The following is a 19,297-nucleotide window of genomic DNA, read 5'->3' as shown; positions in this document are numbered from 1 at the left end:
ATTCCTGCTTGCCCGGGGAGGTTTCAGACCTGCAGCCCCCAGCCAGAATGGAGCGAACGCAGCAGAAACGCCTGCTGGAGAGTTAAAGATCAGCTCTTTGGCTGCCAAATCTGAATAGCGCTTTTCTGCACCACTGAAAAGCAATGACGATGCTTCATCGAACACTTTAGGTTGTTTAGGTAGATGAATAGTTGAAGCTGCTTTTCTGGCATGTCCTCTGTATGTAAGCTGGCACCGTCCCATGAATCTGAAAAGCTCACATGGCTTACGATGCACGCTGCCCTCTTCACTCAGATATTAGTTCACTTTTGCTATCTAAAATATGCATTCCATTAAGTTACCTAAATGATGGTAGAGGCATTGGATGAAAAAACCTCCCTTAATAAACACATATCCTTTCCTTTGCATTTGCATAAACAAAATTTCCCTGGTCAAACTCAGCCTGGTACCAGGGATGCTGCAATGAACCATGTCCTGAGCAGGAGCGATAGGTGTGAACCCTCCGGAGGGGAAGGACTGCAAATGTTATTTTACTCTTGCCTTCAGCACTTCTCTCACTAGAAGGAAAGAGCCACCTGGACATTGCAGGTCCCTGAAGAGCCACCGGAGCTTGAAAAGCAGGGACTGGGAGTTTACCTGCTGGTAGAGTTTGGCTTCCAGTACATTGCCTGAAAATATTAACAAGTGTGGCTTTGCCCTACGAAAAGCATAACCATGTCTCTGTTACAGAGTGCTTGGGATAACCAAAACAAGTAGAAGATTAGGATTAAATCAAGTTCCTTTTTCCTTTACACATTTTCTCAAGAATCCATTGCTTATGGCCACTATAGCAAACTGCACTACATCTTACAGTATAGAATAGCATCTGCAAAGTATTACCCACAGACCTGGGGATCTTGATCTTTACGTCTTCTTCCCAGTTCATTAAAATGCCAGTTTTCTGTATTTTTAAAACACTGCCAACTTCAGGGATAATCCATAACGATGGGCTGTGTGTGGCACAGTCTGTTGGATACTCGGCTTATATTTCAAGTCCTCTTTCTCGTGGCAGTCTGTCTCCGTCTCTCCGGTACACTGAAATCTTTTGATGAAATCCTCTTACTCCACTGCTTCCTTATTGATACTCCCCCTTTGTCTGGCAAAATTTTAATTACCACAGTACTGCACAACTCCATTCAGTGCACCAGTACTACCTCTGGGAGAGGAGCAAAAGCAATTCCTAAGATAGAATGCCAGTATAATACTCTATCATTATGTCTTCTTTATGGCTCCTAGCACCCTCTTTACGGCTGCTAATATATTGTGGTCTCTGCCTTTCACTTATTGATTTCTGCTCTCCTTCACTCAATATGTCCTTTTTCTTACCCAGAGAATTAACACTCCATCTCTGCTATCTCTCTTTCCTGCTCCCAGTTATAACTCCAGTAGTGAAGTTCTCTTCTCCTTGTAGTGTTCATCTTTCCCAGCTCTCAAAGACAGGACTCTGTATAACACTCTACATCTTCTGCAACACAATAAGCAGCCAGGATGCGATGGTCTCTACTCAGCATTACTGTGTGTTTAACGCACAGTGGGCAGATTTCATACACAAACCAGAGAAGGAATGCTGAGCTCTTCAGAGGACTGAAGGCAAAACTGAACTATACAAGCTAAAATATACCCTCAGAGGGGAATGCACAGGAGCTGTTCATACCTCTGGGTTCTGCTGGGCTGCTGCCTCTAGATGCTGACTCCTATTGACATTAAGTAAGCATTAAAACCGACAGGGTTCTACTGCGGGAAAGGTAGAATTTTACTTATGAACAGTACACATACATTATAATGTAATCTTAAACACCATTTGAGAATTAATAGTAATGGCCTCCCTTTCAGCTAGTCCACTCCACTTTTGCTCTCACGGCAGCGGTATTGGCTCACGGTATAAAAAGCCTTAAGGGGAACAGGTCAGTAGAAAATCTCTACTCTGCGCTAATACATTTCAACACCTGAGAAGCAAAAGAGCAGCAATTAAGCACAGCAAAATAAATAATTCAGGAGTTCATTTGACCCACCAGGTTGTAGAGTATTTATTTTATATCCTACCAGATTGCATTTGAGTTCAGAAGAAGTGTCCCAGGAGAGCAATGCTGTGAGAGCCTGTAAAATGCTATAGTGTGATATAAGGAAAAAGCTCACCCATAAACTGGGCAACTACTGTTTTAAAAAAAGTTTTTTTGTTGTCAGAATCCTGCATATTTCATGAGAAAATGATTCTTTATGAATTAATCTACCAAGTGATTAGGCAGGTAAAGCAGCTGTAGACTGGAAGACTACAATTGCGCTGCAGGTACTTGACTCAACCAAACAGAAAGCTAATGCTCTTTTCTGTGGTAAAGGAACTGGCTGCTTTTTAATTGCCTCACAAATAATCCATAGATGGCTTTGAGTGGGAGCAATCCATGTGGCCTCTAAATGCACGAATATACACTGCAAATAGGAGGAAATATTCATGCAAGATGAGACTTTGGAGAGCAGAACAGCAGTACTTTAACAAGACACTCGCGCACGACTACCACATTCACGGGGTTATGGAGCAGGGCTAATGTTAACCTGGTGGGAAAAAATAAAGTAATCCAGGTGGAAGAACTTCCAGACCCTCCTAGTGAAAGAAGATGAGATGAAAACTGAGATGACAGGCAACTACACGTGCACAGGTGGACAGAATTAAAACCAGGAGGACACACGTAGAACAAGGTCTGAGATGGCTGTCAGCAGCTCCAGAGGCTGAGGGGAACACCAGGAGAAACACCAGAAGGAAACACTCCGAGTCTCCACGTGCAGCTCTGGAACAAAGGGGTACGTGATGTTTCTGGTGCACGCTTGCTAGCTATCCTTATTCATCCTCTGCGGCCACTCCAGAAGCCAAGTGGTCCCAAAGCAGCTGCACAGACTGGCTCAGCAGTATTGCTGAGACTCAAGCACACTTGTTGACAGCAGAGTACACCAGGGAGGATACAGTAAATACAAACACTTTTTATCTCGGATATACACACACTCATTTACTGGCCACTGCTGATTTTAACCCTTTCGGACATTAATGTAAAGGAATAGTGATTAAAAAACCCAAACACCAATCCCTTTCCTGCTTACTGGCACCACTGCCTAGCTTCTCTGTGTAGAATATCAGTAAGATCTCAATGTCCTTTGTAGAAATGATAACAAAATTCTCCGCAAAGGTCAGAAAACTGGGGCGTAGGCAGGACGAGCACTGGGAATAGCACCCAGAGCATGCTCTCCCCAGTCGCTGGTTCTGCCCAGTAGCTGATATTACCCTACATGAACACTTGCAATGATTTGTAATATCTAGTTGCTTTAAAAGTATATAAATAAATTAAACCAGCTCTTAAGCTTCTAGAAAATTACTACAACTGCTCTTATAGTTTTTCATAGTCCTGGGGAAAAAAATGGGGATGAACACAAACCAGGTGCACTACAAGACTTATTTTATTGCATCTTCCATTTTAGAAAGATATTCATGAACATATAAAAATAAACACTCCACTCCTTTGCAATTAAGTTTCTCTCTGGTTGTGAGTGCAGCTATTTTTAGTTTTAATTTGGGGCTATCTCCCAGAACTGCAGAGCATAATCAGCTCCACCATAACCCTACATCATCATTACCAAATACCAGAACATCTCTGGAAAATACACATTTTACATACTGAAGGTCCCAGCAGCCCTTTTTCAGCTGACTGTACATCTCAGTTCCTTCAGTCCTGGCTTCCAGTAATACTGAATATTTGCCACTGAATGGTGCTACAAAGATTTACTCCCACTGCAGATCTGGCCCATTAAGCCCAAAACTGTGTTTGCCACAGTCAGTACTGCTTCCTTGCAAAACAAAGGGGATGAGGAAAGCTGTGCTAATTTCAAACCCATTAAAAACGCAAGGAATAATTCAAGGTTTCCATCAAATACAAATGTAAGAAAAATTATGAGGAAATGAAATTGGTATTCAAGTTTCTAAGAAGAAATGGTAGCAAATGACAAGAAGGTAAAATAAATGGACTTGAAAGCATGCATCTGCCTCCAGCCCAGAGCCTCCTTAATGGTGTCTCCCCTTTTGACTGCTTTGGAGGTTTCCTGTTCATTGTGGTTTAAATGACTTCTCTCTCCACTGAGCTGTAGTAGAGCAGGCAAAACAGCTTTTTTTATGGGTCTTGCAGCCATACATTGTGGAAGATTGTCAGCAATGTTGCAATAATCAAGAATATCATTCAAATGTAATTGCTAGTGTGATAACAGCAGCCTACAGCCATCTCATCCCTACGGTTTTTCAGGTCCCCTGTTGCTGAGCAGATCTCTTTCACAGCCTTTAAAACACAGGGCACAGTGTGACAGTCCTGCGCTCCCTGTGGGGACAGCCAGCAACTTACCAGCCAATGTTGAATTCAACGTGAGCATCGAAGAATCCGACGACAGGAGAGGTTGCTGCTTTCCAGCCTTGGATTCTGGCTCGAATCAGTCCTTCTCGTTTGTTATTGCGCACTATTTTCACCAGACCCGGGTATCTCTTATGGACATACTGGTCCAGATTAAATTTTAGCTCAACTGCAGGATAAAGAAAACACGTAAATATTCAGAATGAGAAAAGCTCTGCAACATTATGTTTTACTTTGATTTATTCTGCAAGAGAAAGGGAAATAAATCCTTCAATATTCCTAAACCCTTAGTCAGTCTGGCAGAGACACACCAAGTACTGCAGTTGTGGCATGGACCAGCTCCAGGGGTGTCAGCTCAGAGAAATTCTCTGTGCATCAGAGCAGTCATTGTTAGACTTGCACAGACTTATTATGTCCTGATAGATTTGAGTATTGTTTTGAAGAGGTAGTTTGTCTAAATATTTTTAAATAATTACTATTCTAATTCTCTGATAATTTGTGTTAGGTTACAACTGGCCTCTGGAGGAGCAATTCTGACCTCACAGCAGTGTAACATGGAAGACTAGTGATTTTTTTTTTTTTTTTTCTGATCTATGCTATTCAGTAAGAGTTTGAAAAATAACCTCTATGGATTTTGGGTCAAGACCTAATTCAGATCAGAATTAATTTCCCTAAATTTTAAGGGTTTTCCCTTAAATATAATTAAGACTCCTCAATACCAGGCTTCTGCCTCGTTGAACTAAATGGATATCAAAGATTTCAAATAGACAACTTCTCTTTTGTTAATTGTCAGGCACTCAGCCACGGATGGAGCAGAATTCAGTCACGCCTTTGTTCAGCTTCATTTCAAAAGACTTATAAAACGGGCAGATTACCAAAATGGTCTCTGTATTTTTTTAATAATCAATCTAGTTTGGTAACTCATTTATTCAGCAACTTATTCATAATGAGGATTTTACTCAAATATATTTATTAGAAAAACTAGTAGAAGCTTCCAGGACATTAGAAGCCTCATTCTTCTGATCTATATTACACAGCAGAATCATTATCGTTGGAATCAAAGACCTGATAAATTTCCAGTTATCAGAGAATGACAGAAAAACCATATAAAAGTTCCCTGAGAAACAATGAGTCCAGTTCTCCTCTGTATTACATTTACTCAAACCCTTTGCAATCTCACATAATCATTCCATGGGTCACACTGCCATAACTAAAAGCAAAATTGCACAAAAGGTTTCTTAGATCTACAGGCTTTGGAACTTATTTTTATTCTAGTGACTTGTTCTCTCAACCTTAATTTCTCTTCAGGGATCTTGAAGAAGAACAGCAACTTAAAACTGAAAGATTTAAAACTGGTGATCTGTGAAGGAAATGCTAAACTTAAGCCTTATTTTAACAAATGTGATTTGAGAATCTGCAACAGTTCTAGGAGTCTAAGGTATAACAACTTAAAACACAACAACACTGCTCATCACCTCTATCCTAAAAGTTCTTCAAACCTGCATACTGATCAATAGCACCTTATATGCTCACCAATAGTTTGAGTTTTGATTGATGTAACAGAAGTGTCATTTTCACATTAATGAACCAGATAACCTGAAAATTACATGTCCTTTGTGCCCATTCTGTTTCATTCTCACAGTCTGATTTTACTCCCTGCCTCAAAAAAATATCAGACTCAAAATCTGATACTTTCAAAACCTCTTTAAATAACAAAGAAGCAGAGTGTGCTGCCATGAAGAAGAGTAGAAACTATCCCTAAGGAGAATCTGTAGCCTCACCTTTCCTTGGAAACAGAATGTAAACTTTTAGTCTAATAATTATGATATTCTTTTGGATCTGAAGATTTGGAGAAAATTGTCATTTCTGCATTAAGATTGCCTATCTAAATGTCATTCGTCCTGGGAGGATTTCAATGAAATCAGCAGGGTTTATCCACATAATGCCTGTTTTTTTATACAAAAATAGGTAATATTTACTCACAGCTTTGTGCAAGCAGCTCAATCAACCTTCTCATCAACAAACACAAACTCTTGTAAATTCTACTGACTTCAACAACAGTATGTTAATTTACACCAGCTTATGATCTAGCTTATTAGCTATAATCAGTGGTTGCATGTGCTACCTTCCTCCCTTGGCTGTTTCATCCCAGCATGAAAAAAAAAAAAAAAAAAAAAATTAAAAAAAACATTCAGCTAGTAGTGGCCAAACTCAGTTTGATTTTTATTTCATGTCCATTAACCACACAGGATACGGTACTTAGAGGAAAAGTTACATATATTCACCATTGTCACTGTTGTCATCCACCAGAACGATCTCTTTGAGCAAGTGGGATGGGGTGTGATTCACGACGCTGTGCACAGAGCGCAGGATGACGGAGAGTGCCTCGTTGACAAATATAAAGACCACAGAGATCTGGGGCAGGTCATCTGGGTATGTCATCTGTTTGCACCTGGAGAGAAGAAAGAAAGAATTAAAACCCCAGTAGCCACTGGGAGGTAAAATACACAGAGGAGTGTCCTCTCCTCATTGCTCTCCAGAATGTAGGGACTTGCAGGCTCTGTTTTTTCTAACCCCAAAGAACGATACAGTAAAAGCCCAAAAGAAGCAACGTAGCTTGGAGGAACAAACTTTCCATCAGCTCAGGGAAAACCAAAGTGTATCTGCATGCACACAGACTTGTAGCAGCTCTCATTCTCTGGAAGGTTAAAAGCATCTCTGCAAAACCAAAGGAATATCACTGACTTTGCTCAAAAACAACCTGGATAAGTCCACAATACTATAGCTTGTCTGTGCTCCCAGGGGAACTGTCAGAAGGTCTGTTGTCAACTCGTAATTAGATGTCATACTTTGAAAACAAGGACCTACTCAAGCAGATTTTGCATTTGCCCATTCAAGGAGCCCTTGCCACCCTTTCTGGTTTTACAGTTTGTGCAGCAGTAGCAAACAGATGATGTTTGTTGTACAGGCATATACTTGCTGAAATATTTGCAAAGCAGATCTGCTGCATCTGAGACATCACCTTGGTAGGCAGCTACATCCTGAGATTCACAATTTCCTTCCTGCTTGCTCACTGATGCATATATGTTATCATAGACCATTTTGAGAAAAAAAAAAAAAAAAAGGCCTGGAGAAGTCACATAGCACAGAGCAGAGCCTCTTGCTTCCCAAGCCCCCAGCCCATGCCCCTCTGTAGCACCATACTGCCTTGTTTTAGTGGAATTCTCTCCCACTAGCAAAGATGATAACTTCAGAAAATTACCTATGTGTTCTCACAGGCAAAAGCCATTCAGAATTGCTATGGTATTACTGAACCTGCTCTCTAAAATACTGCTAATGATATCACATTAAATCACTTTTCCTGCTCTTATCAAACTTTCTGACCTCTTTGCTCATTACTTTGGCTTAACAATCACTCCCCCCCTTCCACCCCGCCCCCGATCAGCAGTCATGGGGATGGGGACAAGCACTTGACTGTTGGGTAACAGAACTCCCAACTCCTTAAATCACTTCAGAAAATTACATGGATGTGCTGAGGTACTTGGGTGAAAGTACTGGTCTGCTAACAAACACTTCTGACGATGTCTGAGAGCAGGAGCAATCCCAGTCAAGGGGCCTTTCCTTAAAAATCAGTGGGGGCTTAAGTGCTTTATTGGATTGTCGCCTAAGTGCTTCCCAATGTATTCTGTAATTAGATACCAGCCACAGCAATTTACAGTTAATACTTTCTTCATTCCAAGAAACTCTAACCAGCAATTGACACTCAGAGCCAAACAGTGACATTAGCAAGTCACATACAAGAATGAGCTACCGTCAAAGCACAACTGCCCAGATGTTGATAACAGACCAAGTGCATTGCAATGACACATCAGTCACTTGTGCCTGTATACAAGGCTGAGAAAGTCAGAGTGTCAGGGGGACACGTGAAGTCCTCTCCTTGGTGTAGACCTTGATTTTGGCCCTGGAGCATGGCAGCAGGAGAGGGTTCATTCCAGAGAAGTCTCAGGAAAACGGAAGGCTGTAACAAGCCTATTGACTTTCAATAAGGCATAGGGCATGCTCTCAGAAAGTGGCTGGAGCAGCAGCCTGGAGATGGAGGGAAAGCATCAGGCAAGAAATCTACAAGCTAACAATGGAGAAGCTTAACACAAGACTAGGCACTTTTATTATTTCTTTTGAGATGAAAAGTAACCAGAAGGTGAAGACATCAAACCATATGGAGGTGTCCTAGTAAGGCAAGCCTTTATTTGCCTCAACCTTACCACCAAAAGGACTTTGGTAAGAAATTCAGAACTCATCCATTTCTGGCAGCCCCGGTACTGTGCAGTGAAGTCCCTGGGTGTTCAAGGCGGCCCCTCCTGCCCTGCCCGGGGTGCCGGCAGCACCAGCACTGTGCCCAGCAGCCTGCCAGGGAAGGCAGCTGGGTACCACCATACTCGTTTCTCTGCACTAGGTCTGATCACGTTATGAACTGTGGCAACTGGGTGACGGAGAACAATTACAGTAATTGATGAGCCAATCTTGGCCTCATTAACATATAACACTACTGAGTTTGGGAAGAATTTAGAGCATACATTTGACCTCTGTGGTAGCTAACGATGGTCAGTGCTGACCAGGCATAGCTCACGTCTAATATAACTGTGATTCTAAGCTACTATTACAAACTGTCATCAGGTCTCACAGTGTATAACCAGCAAAGGACTTCAGGTCTGCATGAGAAGCAGTGCCCCTCTCCAGGGCAGAAAGGCACGCGGTACAGAAACACACTGCTGGGTGCATTCACAACTAGTGATTCCAAGAAAAGGCTGACGATGCCATGGCTAATCATTTCCATGGACTAGCTGAGGATGGATTCGACCTGATATGTGAAGCAGCCCTTCAGGCACCTTTCGTACAACATGCCAAGCGTCAGACCCGGGGCATCCTGCTGCTGCCTTGGGAAAAGTCTTTGAGTGTTCTTGCACTGTATTGGCTGCTGCAGAGCTTGGCTGGCAACCCAGAGGTGCTTCCTTTGTACGTGACAGAGAGCTTGATGTCAGATCATTTTTCTCTACTCTGGAGATGATTTTCACTTTTGCATTGAACCGATTCCTTAAATGAACATTTCCCAGCCAGCCCGCTGAGCCCAGCTGTGAGCACTGTCTATGCAGGCATAAGAAAACAGGAAAGTTTCTTCTGCTGGCAGATCAGAACCTTGGGGAAAAAAAATCATGAACATAAAAAAGGTCATAGATCAGAAACTGGGACAATGACAAAACAAAAGTTTCTCAGCTGCACATGAGCATGCTCATGGCAGCTCTGTGAGCTTGTAGGCAATAAAGGGAAAGAAATTTTCTTTGGTCTGAAGGTTCATTCCTTGATAGCAATATTTACTCTATTTGTATCTGATCCAACAGAAACATGTGAAGTCCTCTATTTATCAGAGCTGGTCTCACGACCCATTTGAGTTGCACTATTTTTTGTGAAGAACTGGCACTACAGCCATGCAGGTAGTTCAGTGCATTACCAAGGAAAGAAAAATCTTTTCTGCTCTCTTTCTCCTGCCTTCTCTCCTCTCTGCATACTTGTAAAACGCCAAAAATGAGTTTTGCTTGCAGACCTTAATATACTGAGTTTGGAAATGGATTAGGCGATGCACTTAGAGATTTCTGACAGTTCTACCCTTCAGGAAGAAATGCAAACAAAATTAAAGCTGCTTCATGAATCTTTAAAGTACTTAATACAAGATATGTTTTTCCAATGAACCACTGGGATGGAGATGACTGTGGGTTTCTTCCTTCACAAACTTGATGAAATTGCTGGGCATTAGGAAATCTCCTTTGCAGTTCTATCAGAAAAAAAAACCCAACATGCACCGTAACTTGAAAGCTGCAGGATGGTCTGTGTTCATGTTTTAGAGCCACAGCAGGGGAACAGGCTGAACAGCACTTCTTTGGGTACATGATCGATGAAAGAACAAAGATAAATATTTAAAAGATTATTGAATCCTTGCTCGTTAATGCTAACAAATACTACTTTTAATCATCAGGTCAATGTGTATTTTGAACCCAGTTAAACCGAAGGCTCAGAGTAATCCTACATACGTGGTTACCTTTTAGTACCTAAATGCTGCTGTGACTGCTGTAGGCACAGACTATTTACAACAGCTAAATCACTAAATTCAGTGGCTAGTTCAGTGCCTGATTTCTCTCTCCAGAAAACCACTGAGGCTCTGCAGCTAATGCTACGTGTAATAGTAACTTTTCAGATGTAGAAATAAGCTAGCATCATGTTCTTGTTCCACACTGGCACAACAGGGAAAATGTGACAAGCTGCAAATGTCTCCTTCCCCAGCATGGGATTCAACTGCTGACCAGTCCACAGCAAACACAACAACAGGCTCCAAAACTCATTAGCTTCATGGATCATGAATCTGTCAGGCAGAGGGCTCCAACTCCTTCCTAATTAATTCTCCTTCTCAATAGAAGGTGTTAACCATATTATACCATAACATTCTATTTCTATTAAGGATGGGGGTTTTTTGCCCTATCCAAAAGGAAAACAAAACAAAACAAAACTAAATTTTTAGGTTTGAGACTTGCTCTTACTTTCTCCTGTTTTGCAGCTCAAGGACAGCAGTCACTGAAGGAAAAGATTCACAACTGTGAACATGGAAGCAGCGGTACAGAACACTGATGCTCTACACGTCTTGAGAGAAGCAGCACATTGTATTTACAAGTAAGACAAAAAGAAAAGCGACAGTTGCTTTCAGAAAAAGCCTAGAAACTATGGTGATACCAAAAGATACCCTCTTTATCATAGGTATTGCTTTGCAGTCTGTGTTGCTTTATGGAACAGCCTCCACTTTGACTTACCACACAGAAGAAAAATCAACACCTTCCCCTTCTTCCTGAATTTATTTGGAGAAGTGCAGGTACAAGATACAGTGTAATTCTTGTTGGTGCTGTAAACTTGGTAGTCTAGGCAGCTCCAAAACACCATCAGTGCTACAAAGGATTTGCTGGGTGAATTTCCTCCCCTGAGTGACAGCTAAAGAAATTGGGACAGTTTTCCCTCTGCCTCTGCAAGTACTAGAACACTCCTGTCCATCTCTGGCCATTCAGCACTAACACTGGCTTCCTCTATCCATCCGTTTTTTGGGTCCTCAGCATAGAAAGCATTTGTCAGAGGAACGAAAGCTACTTTTGAGCTCTACTGCCTGATTATTCTCAAAAGAACAAATGAATGACAGGTTTGCAAAAACACAATGTAAGATGCTGAAGAAACGACTGCCCTTTCTAGCGCTCGAGAGATCTTCATAGCATGCGTTATTTAAAACTCTCCTCTGCTAGGACTTCACAGTCTGTCAGTGGTCAGCTCCCTGAATAACTTCCACCTGACTTCAGTTGCTCCCTTGGCCACACTCCCTGCAGCCTGTCCTCAGCAGTTATCCCTGAAGAAGAAATTCATTAAAATAAAGAGACCTCCGCAGCTGTTCCTGAGTATGAACTGGGTCTGTGCCTCCTCCCAGAGGCTCTCAGTGCTTCATATCAAAGAGGAGTCAGCGGCAGTCAACTAAAATAATCTGTCCTCCAGATCTTCAGGCACACCGTGGTGTTGATGGTCATTTTCAGGATTATAATAAACCGAGATCTTGCATCTACTCTATACTTGGGGAATTCCCAGCAGCTTCTTTTCAAGTGTCTCCTTGACACATTTTTTCCTTATTTTGCATCCAAAAATCTATGAAATAAATCACTTATATTCATCAGAAAGAAATCAGGCCAAATCTGTGTTTCTGTGCTAATCTCAAACACTTCCTGTATCAAGGAAAAGTGTCCTTCAGTATCAACCACAAACAAATGACTGCAATAGGTCATGAGTTCACCAGCACGTATCTGCTCCTGGGAATTGCCCAAATTCCCAGGCTGAACAATTAAGACTTCATTATTGTAGCATTTGCAAAATGAAAAACAGCAGCAGCCTTTTAAAAATAAACATTTTTTATACCTTTGAACTCTCTCTTCTCTGTCCTTATTCCTACAGAAAAGTCCAAATGTACAGGAATTTCTGTCCTATAACACTTCCACAAAGGGGAGAACCCTTTCCTGATGGGACACAGGCAGTTACACAGGGAGGTTAAAGCTCCCCATGAAGTTGCAATAACACATATGGGACAAGTGTTTCCTGGGAATCTGACATTCATTTTTGTCCTTTTTCCTTTCTTTTTTAAATTCCAGGCCAATACAACTGGGAATAATTTATTTGCACAAAACAAAACAAAAAAAACAACAAACAAACAAACAAAAAAAAAACCAACAAAAAAAACCCCCAACACATGTTTGTATCTTTTGGGTTTTTTTTAACACTCTTGCTGCTCTATTTAGCTTAATTCTATGACAAATTATTTTGTGTGTATGGTAGAAAGCTTTGAGAACTGTCAATCAGTGACTGATAGCACAATATATAAGCACAGTTAACATACGCAGCATGCAGATGGCCCCACTTGTAAAGAAGATTAACCCTTACATTCAGGATTACTAGACTCTTCGAAAGCAGCTGCCACACACATAAAATAAGAGGGTTTGTATTTCAGTGAGCTATTTCCCAGGCAAACAATGCCAGAAACATGCCATCATGTCTAATACTCATATTGATTCATACATATAAAAATGCTAAAACTAGTTCCACACTTTTAAAACAAGCCCCTTTATTAACATGAAAAAAATGGCTAAAAGCTCATGCTCACATCCTTCTGCAGTAAAAAGTATTTGCCTTTTTTTGGTAACTTAACTTGAGTCACTAATATGTTTTGAAAAACCATCTGTAAGAAATTTCCACTCTATCCCCTAGTGTGCCCATTCAGATCAGCCTGTGGCTGTAGGCATGCTGCATCACAAAGCATTAGGTTGATTGGAAATTAATGGAGAAGTTGAAATCTGCTTTCAAATGCTTTTCAAAAATCCCCAAAGAATATGGTGCTGCACTTAAATTTAAGGAAGAGCCCAACTAAATTCCCAGTGACATGTATTCCTCCTAATTCTAGATGATTAAACACAATAGATTTGTCAAGTGGTTCTCAAGACTTCTGAAGGATCCTGGTCTCTGTTCCAATTGGATTGTTAGCTTGCATCCTTTAAAAGTAAAAACTAGACAAGAGTTCCCTTAAAAAATAAAGGTGGCCTTGCAAAATTGTGCTTTGAGGTTGGAGAGCTCTTTAAACTTAAACTGAAATATAAACATCAGAGAAATCAATGAAGTGATACTGAATAAAGGCAAGACTAAAGGCATTTTGCCAATTCACAATAGCAGTGCTTTGGTTCAAAATTCCTGCCAGCAAAGCATATTCAGGAAACACTACCTTTTGTGCAACTTTTTGAAACTTAATTCTAGGAACTATGCTGTCTATGGAGGAGAGAGAATATACTCTCATTTCAGTACTTCGCCAAAACTAAGACCTCATATTTCAAATAGGGAATGTTCACTAGGAGCCATTCAAGAAGCCAGAAAACGTTTTCTAGGGTGCATTCACAAAATTGGCTGCTACCCTATGGCACCAATTCTTGTTCCTGCCACCGAGGGTCATTATTCTCCAGCTAGCAATGTGAGATCAGCTATTTAGCTGCATCTCCAGCAGCGATTTCTAGCAGATTCCCGATTAAGAAGTACTCTTCCACTCAGGGTGATGCATTAAGATCCCAAAAAAAGGATCTTTATGGTAAAGGAAGAATTAATCCCAGCATGTCTGCAGGGAGTGAGAAGGTAACAGCCGAGATATCCAAAAGTGGACTATGTATCTTTAGATACCACCTTCTCTGAAATGTCTCTCCCATTGCACTCCAAAGCCATACCAGATGTAAGGGAAAAATAGCGGAGTGGATGAAATCAAAGGAATAATTTTTGATAAATAATGTATAAGAGTAAACTCCCGATTTTCCATTTGCACAGAACAGTTTGCTGTACCCTTGAAGCTATTTGTTATTCAGATAATAATATGTAAATACAGAAAGTTACACTTTACTATTAAAAAAAATTACTGCAAGTATTTCATATTAAAAATTCAAGACTATTTCAATCCTTCAGCTGGTGCTGTTGGTGCTGGACAGAGGCTGAGGATCACAGTGTTATCCAGAAACATAGGGCAATAAAAAACTTCTCAAGGTAACTGCTGCAGAGCTCTTCACAGATTTCATTACAGGTTTGCTGTCACGTTGCAGTGTGGTGGTAGGGAGGAGGATGGAGGAATGCAATAATTTCCCCCTATTACTTCAGCTAACAATGTTTTTTATGGTCTTGGGAGGACATACAACAATGTTTGGCAAACAATCCTTTCTTTAATGGGCTCCAGTGTATTTCACAGGAGACCAGCTTTAATCTCTGGTCAAATCCAGCTATGCAGCAGAATGTTTCTTTCCACCTAGGTACAAATACAGGGTGGTTGGAGGAGTAAACAACCAAACAGGATGTCAGTTATAAACTGAGCAAACCCATCCCCTCACTGCCTACCAAAACTGCTGTGAGAAGCTCTTCGTTTTTCTTGCCCCAGCATTTGCAAGGCTGGTTGGAGCTCAGAAAGGTGATGCTTCCCCAGTAACCCCAGCGTGTGGTGTGCTGAGGTCATGCAGAAGCTGATTTGACTAACCAGCAATGGCCTTGAAATGTTCAAACAGTAGTCACAGGGCTTTTCCTCTTGCTTGAAATGATCCATTTCTATCAGCGCGAAAACAGACCAAGTTTATAGTAAGTGGGAAGAATAATGGTTCAAACAGAGCAGTGTTCCAAGAACAAATGCATAAAGAACATTGATTTAGCACTGAAAATGGGAGTATTAAATCCATGAAGTTTAGATGCTTTATATGGGATTGAGCGGAGAGCCTGGTGGTAGCGGCAGCATGCTGATCAAAAGGCAGAGAGGACAAATGAAGGAGCATGTGCCGAACGTATTACCCTCGGTAGACGGGGGAGGAAACTGCCTGACAAACTCAGCCTCTAACCACAGAGGATGGAGGGCATCCAAAGATCTCAATGAACTTTGGATCAGGATCCTACAGGATACATCATTGGGCTGAAACAGCATTGTGAAAACCTAAGAGCAATCACATCCTTAAGTGCAGATGGGACTTTACTCCTCTTTACATCTTTCACAGTGGTAGTTGCAGGATTGTTCTTTGTGTATTATAACTGCTTTATGAAACGTCCTGTTTGAGTAAAGCAGTTAAGCGTATCTTAACTTCACTGGGGTTACTCATATGCTTAAAACCAGGAAAATATTTAAGTGCTTCATTGGACTGGAGCCTAATTGCACTTTTATAGCTTTTGTTTAAATTAAAGGCTAGCTAGAGGTGAACAGCACAATATTCAACAAGTTCATGCATTTAGATGTTAAATGTTAACAGCAGTTTCTTACCTCCTAATTATTGTGAGCACTTCAGAAAACTCTTGCGCTTGAATTTAATTTTGGTTACATTTAGAAGTAAAAACATTTTTTAAAACTCCAGACACATTTACTGTCTAGCACAAAGCTAATATCTAAGGCACAGACTTCATGGCAGCAAAACACTTCAACGTATGGGGATTTTTTGTAATTATGAACTCTAATGCAGGAAAACGGGTCAGCATATGCTTACTCCTCGCTAAAGCTGACAGAAATCAGACACACATCCTACACCAGGCAACGTACCTAAGGTGAATTTGAGCAGGCGAAGGACATCTGCCAGTCTTTCCCTGACTCTCAGAAGCTGTGACCATTATAGCCCTTCAACATTCACGCACTGCTCCTGCCCAAATCTGCCTCCTGAGAACTGATTTCCTTTTTCACTCTATGTTGTCTGGTATTTTTTCCTACTCACCCACAGAAAATAGACATTTTGAAGTCACACCCTCACTGTTTGCAGACCGAAATCAATTTGCCGTCAGAAAGAAACCTAGAAGTGGGTGCTCTGCACTGGGGGAACAGATTATTCCCATTAACCGTATGCCCAGCAGGCTGAGGCTGTGTTCACAACCACGCCCTTCGGCATCCCTCATCTAGAGACAGACACATTCAACCTGTTCCATCCAGGTTATTTCCTCTAACCTGTACTTGGAGAAACATTCCCCCCACTGCTTCCAGAGATTCCCAGATCTGTCAGGCAAAGGCGCTGAAGGCTCCTCTATGTGCAAACAGAACACAAATTCCCTGTCTCTCGCGTACACGTGGGTTAATAACACCAAGACAATAAGACAATGAATTAGCTGTAGGTTATGTGCTTGTTTTCAGGCAGTGTAGAAAATGCAGGAGCAAAGCTTCAATGTCATTTTTATCTTGAGTTTAATGTAAACTGCACCACGACCCTCTGGGAGAACTCTGTCCTGATGAAACCTCCACAGGGGGGATGAAAGCTTACTCCGGTTGCTGAATGAGACAACTGTTCACTTTGTGGATGGAAATAACTAAAATTTATGCCTTTCCTCTGCAATTTTAGGGGTACAATCTAACCTAGCAACGGCACCCAAGGGTATTTGAGTGCACTGTTTTAATTATTATTGCTGCCACTAATATGCTACCATTAGTCGAGTCTGAACTACCATCTCTGCCAGAGAGGTGTGTTTCATCCTACCCTAGAGGCTAGCCCAATGTGAGGTCATTCTGAAGACAAAATACATAAATGCAGACTAACAAAACTCTGGGAGCGTAGAATAAATAATGTACTCATCCCTTGGAGCAAAGACGAAAAGAAACTAGATACAAACTATTTGACAACCCAGAGGCATCTCACCCAGGTAAAATGCAACTCTAGAGGGCTTCGTTTCTAGAAGCTGAGAAACAGGGAGCTTTGTGCATAAGCAATAGACAATTAGAGATGAAATCTCCTGTAATTTAAAGCTGCCTAATCCCTCACTGATAAATCCTGCCATGCCACCACCACCAAAAATGGTAGGTGCACTTCTTAGACCAAGGAGATTTGGATTTTTCCTGATGTCTGCAGGACAATTGACCTCATTTTCTCTGTTTAATTCAGACACATAAGACGTGTCCCTGTGCTGGGTAGCCATCTCTCCCCCATTGAATGGCTTCTTGTCATTGCTTAAGTGATCCCCCTACACAATATAGGAGTTATAATTCTCTACAGAAAACAGAGAATAATGTTGCCTCCTCTTCTGTCACTACTGTTAACCTTCTGCTGAGCAAGGGCCTTCCAGCTTTCTTTCTGGGGATGGGAGATAAGAAACACTGATTTAGAGTACTTTCCAAGCATTATTTTTGTTTATATGCTAATCTATACACCTGAGATGGTCACAATAACGTACAGGGGATTCTTAAATTGCAGCCTGTAACAAGTTTCTCTGCAAAGAGCAACTTTGCCTCAAATATTCATTAATTATAGACTTAGGCTAATCATCTTTCTAAGGCAGAGCATTTATTTGCACACTGAATGAAAAAAAAAAAAAAAGCAACTAGAAGCACAAAGCATGCTGTGCGTTTCCCTGGGGACCCTGCCTTTACAGTACTTCAGCTAGTTAAAAGCTTCATCACAAATTTTGTGTGAAAAATTAAATTTCCCGGTTGAGTTTCCCCAGCGCTCACAAGACTCTTCCTCTCAATGCACAGAAACGTCAAGAGGCACAGAGATCAGGAATCTGATTTGACACCAGATTTTACACCCTGATCTCCTTCTGCTATATGCAGAGAGTAGGTTTTTCACCACCTTGGAGTTCTGAGCCTTAGGAACACACACAGCATGACGCCTGCTTCACAAGGGTCATTTAAACTTGCCTGGACAGTCAAGACATAGAGACAACAGTGATCAGCCTGGTGCTCGCTTTACAAAGGAGGCATCAAGGCACAAGCCTGGAGCTCCTGCTTCTCAGGGCTTGTGTCATATTTCAAGAGAAGTCTCCAGGTGGGAACATTCAATTGCTGTAGGATTTCTTGCGGCCAAAATTGCACATGCTCAGCTCCACAATGATTTCTTATTAATTCAGCCAGTTGGTTTGGCAGGTATTTAGGGAAGAGAGTGCACAGACTGGGTGGGAAGCAGCTATCCCTGGACCTCCTTTGAAGTTGCATCCAGCAAGGTGATCTGGTTCAACTGTGGTTTGGTTTTGAGACCACAGCAGAAGGTTCAGAAGCAATACAACAGAAGCCAAGAATTTTTCAGAAAGCCGGAGGAACAGAAAATCGAGGCCCCATACTTCAACATCACAAAACTATCAAATGACTTAACTGGCAGATGCTGTATCAGAGAAATGAAACCTTGGAAAGCATCTAGATCAAGCTAACCAAGACAAGGAGCTTACAATTGCTAGCCTGCAACTGTCAGGTACTTCTGCTCTGGCTAGTTTTAAGAGTCTCTCACTTTTATTAGCACTAAATTCACCCAAAACAGGAGACACGGGCAAAACAAGCAAGAACTGACACCATTAAAATGAAACACTGCATCAACTTGGAGTTCACAACTCAGTTTTATTTCAGACAGAAGAGTAAATTGTCTGACATTTTGGCCTGTTCATGTTTTTACCACAAAGACACAAACAACAACAACCAAAAAACCTTGATGTTATTTGAGCTGAAACCTTGACTTTCTTACACTATGAAACCTATACAAATGGAATAGGAACCAAAACTAGCTAATTTTTTAAGTTACCCCAGGAAGACATTTGAAGATATTATATTTCTCACATTGTCAGAAGAACTAAATTTGCATGCACGTTTTAAGAAAGAAAAGAGGAACATCACCTTCAAACCATTAGAAGAATTCCTTCAAAGCCATCAGAAGGATATCAGGTGTAGTGTAACAGAGATACATGTAAGAAAACATAAAAGAAAAAGAAATACCACCCTGAATTCATTGCCTGACTTGTTAACTTATTTTTATTCTGTAATGTGATATCATGGAGTGTAACATAACATGACA

The 19,297-nt window shown here is 41.2% G+C and overlaps 1 protein-coding gene across 1 annotated transcript in view; it reads right to left on the bottom strand.

Moving 5' to 3' along the window:
• LOC104469331 (polypeptide N-acetylgalactosaminyltransferase 9) overlaps positions 1-19,297 on the bottom strand; it is a gene marked incomplete at both ends in the record, with an annotated part of 134,173 nt that overhangs the window by 75,237 nt on the left and 39,639 nt on the right. The window contains 2 exons of the mRNA XM_010083791.1: positions 4,416-4,590; positions 6,707-6,873. Coding sequence (XP_010082093.1) covers positions 4,416-4,590; positions 6,707-6,873 — 342 coding nt within the window. The remainder of the gene's footprint in view (positions 1-4,415; positions 4,591-6,706; positions 6,874-19,297) is intronic.

This window comes from Pterocles gutturalis, unplaced genomic scaffold (genome assembly GCF_000699245.1).
Source record: "Pterocles gutturalis isolate BGI_N339 unplaced genomic scaffold, ASM69924v1 scaffold8360, whole genome shotgun sequence".
Classification (NCBI taxonomy): Eukaryota; Metazoa; Chordata; class Aves; order Pterocliformes; family Pteroclidae; genus Pterocles; species Pterocles gutturalis.
The sequence above is the reverse complement of the archived record's forward strand: the minus strand, read 5'-3'. Positions and strand labels throughout refer to the sequence as shown.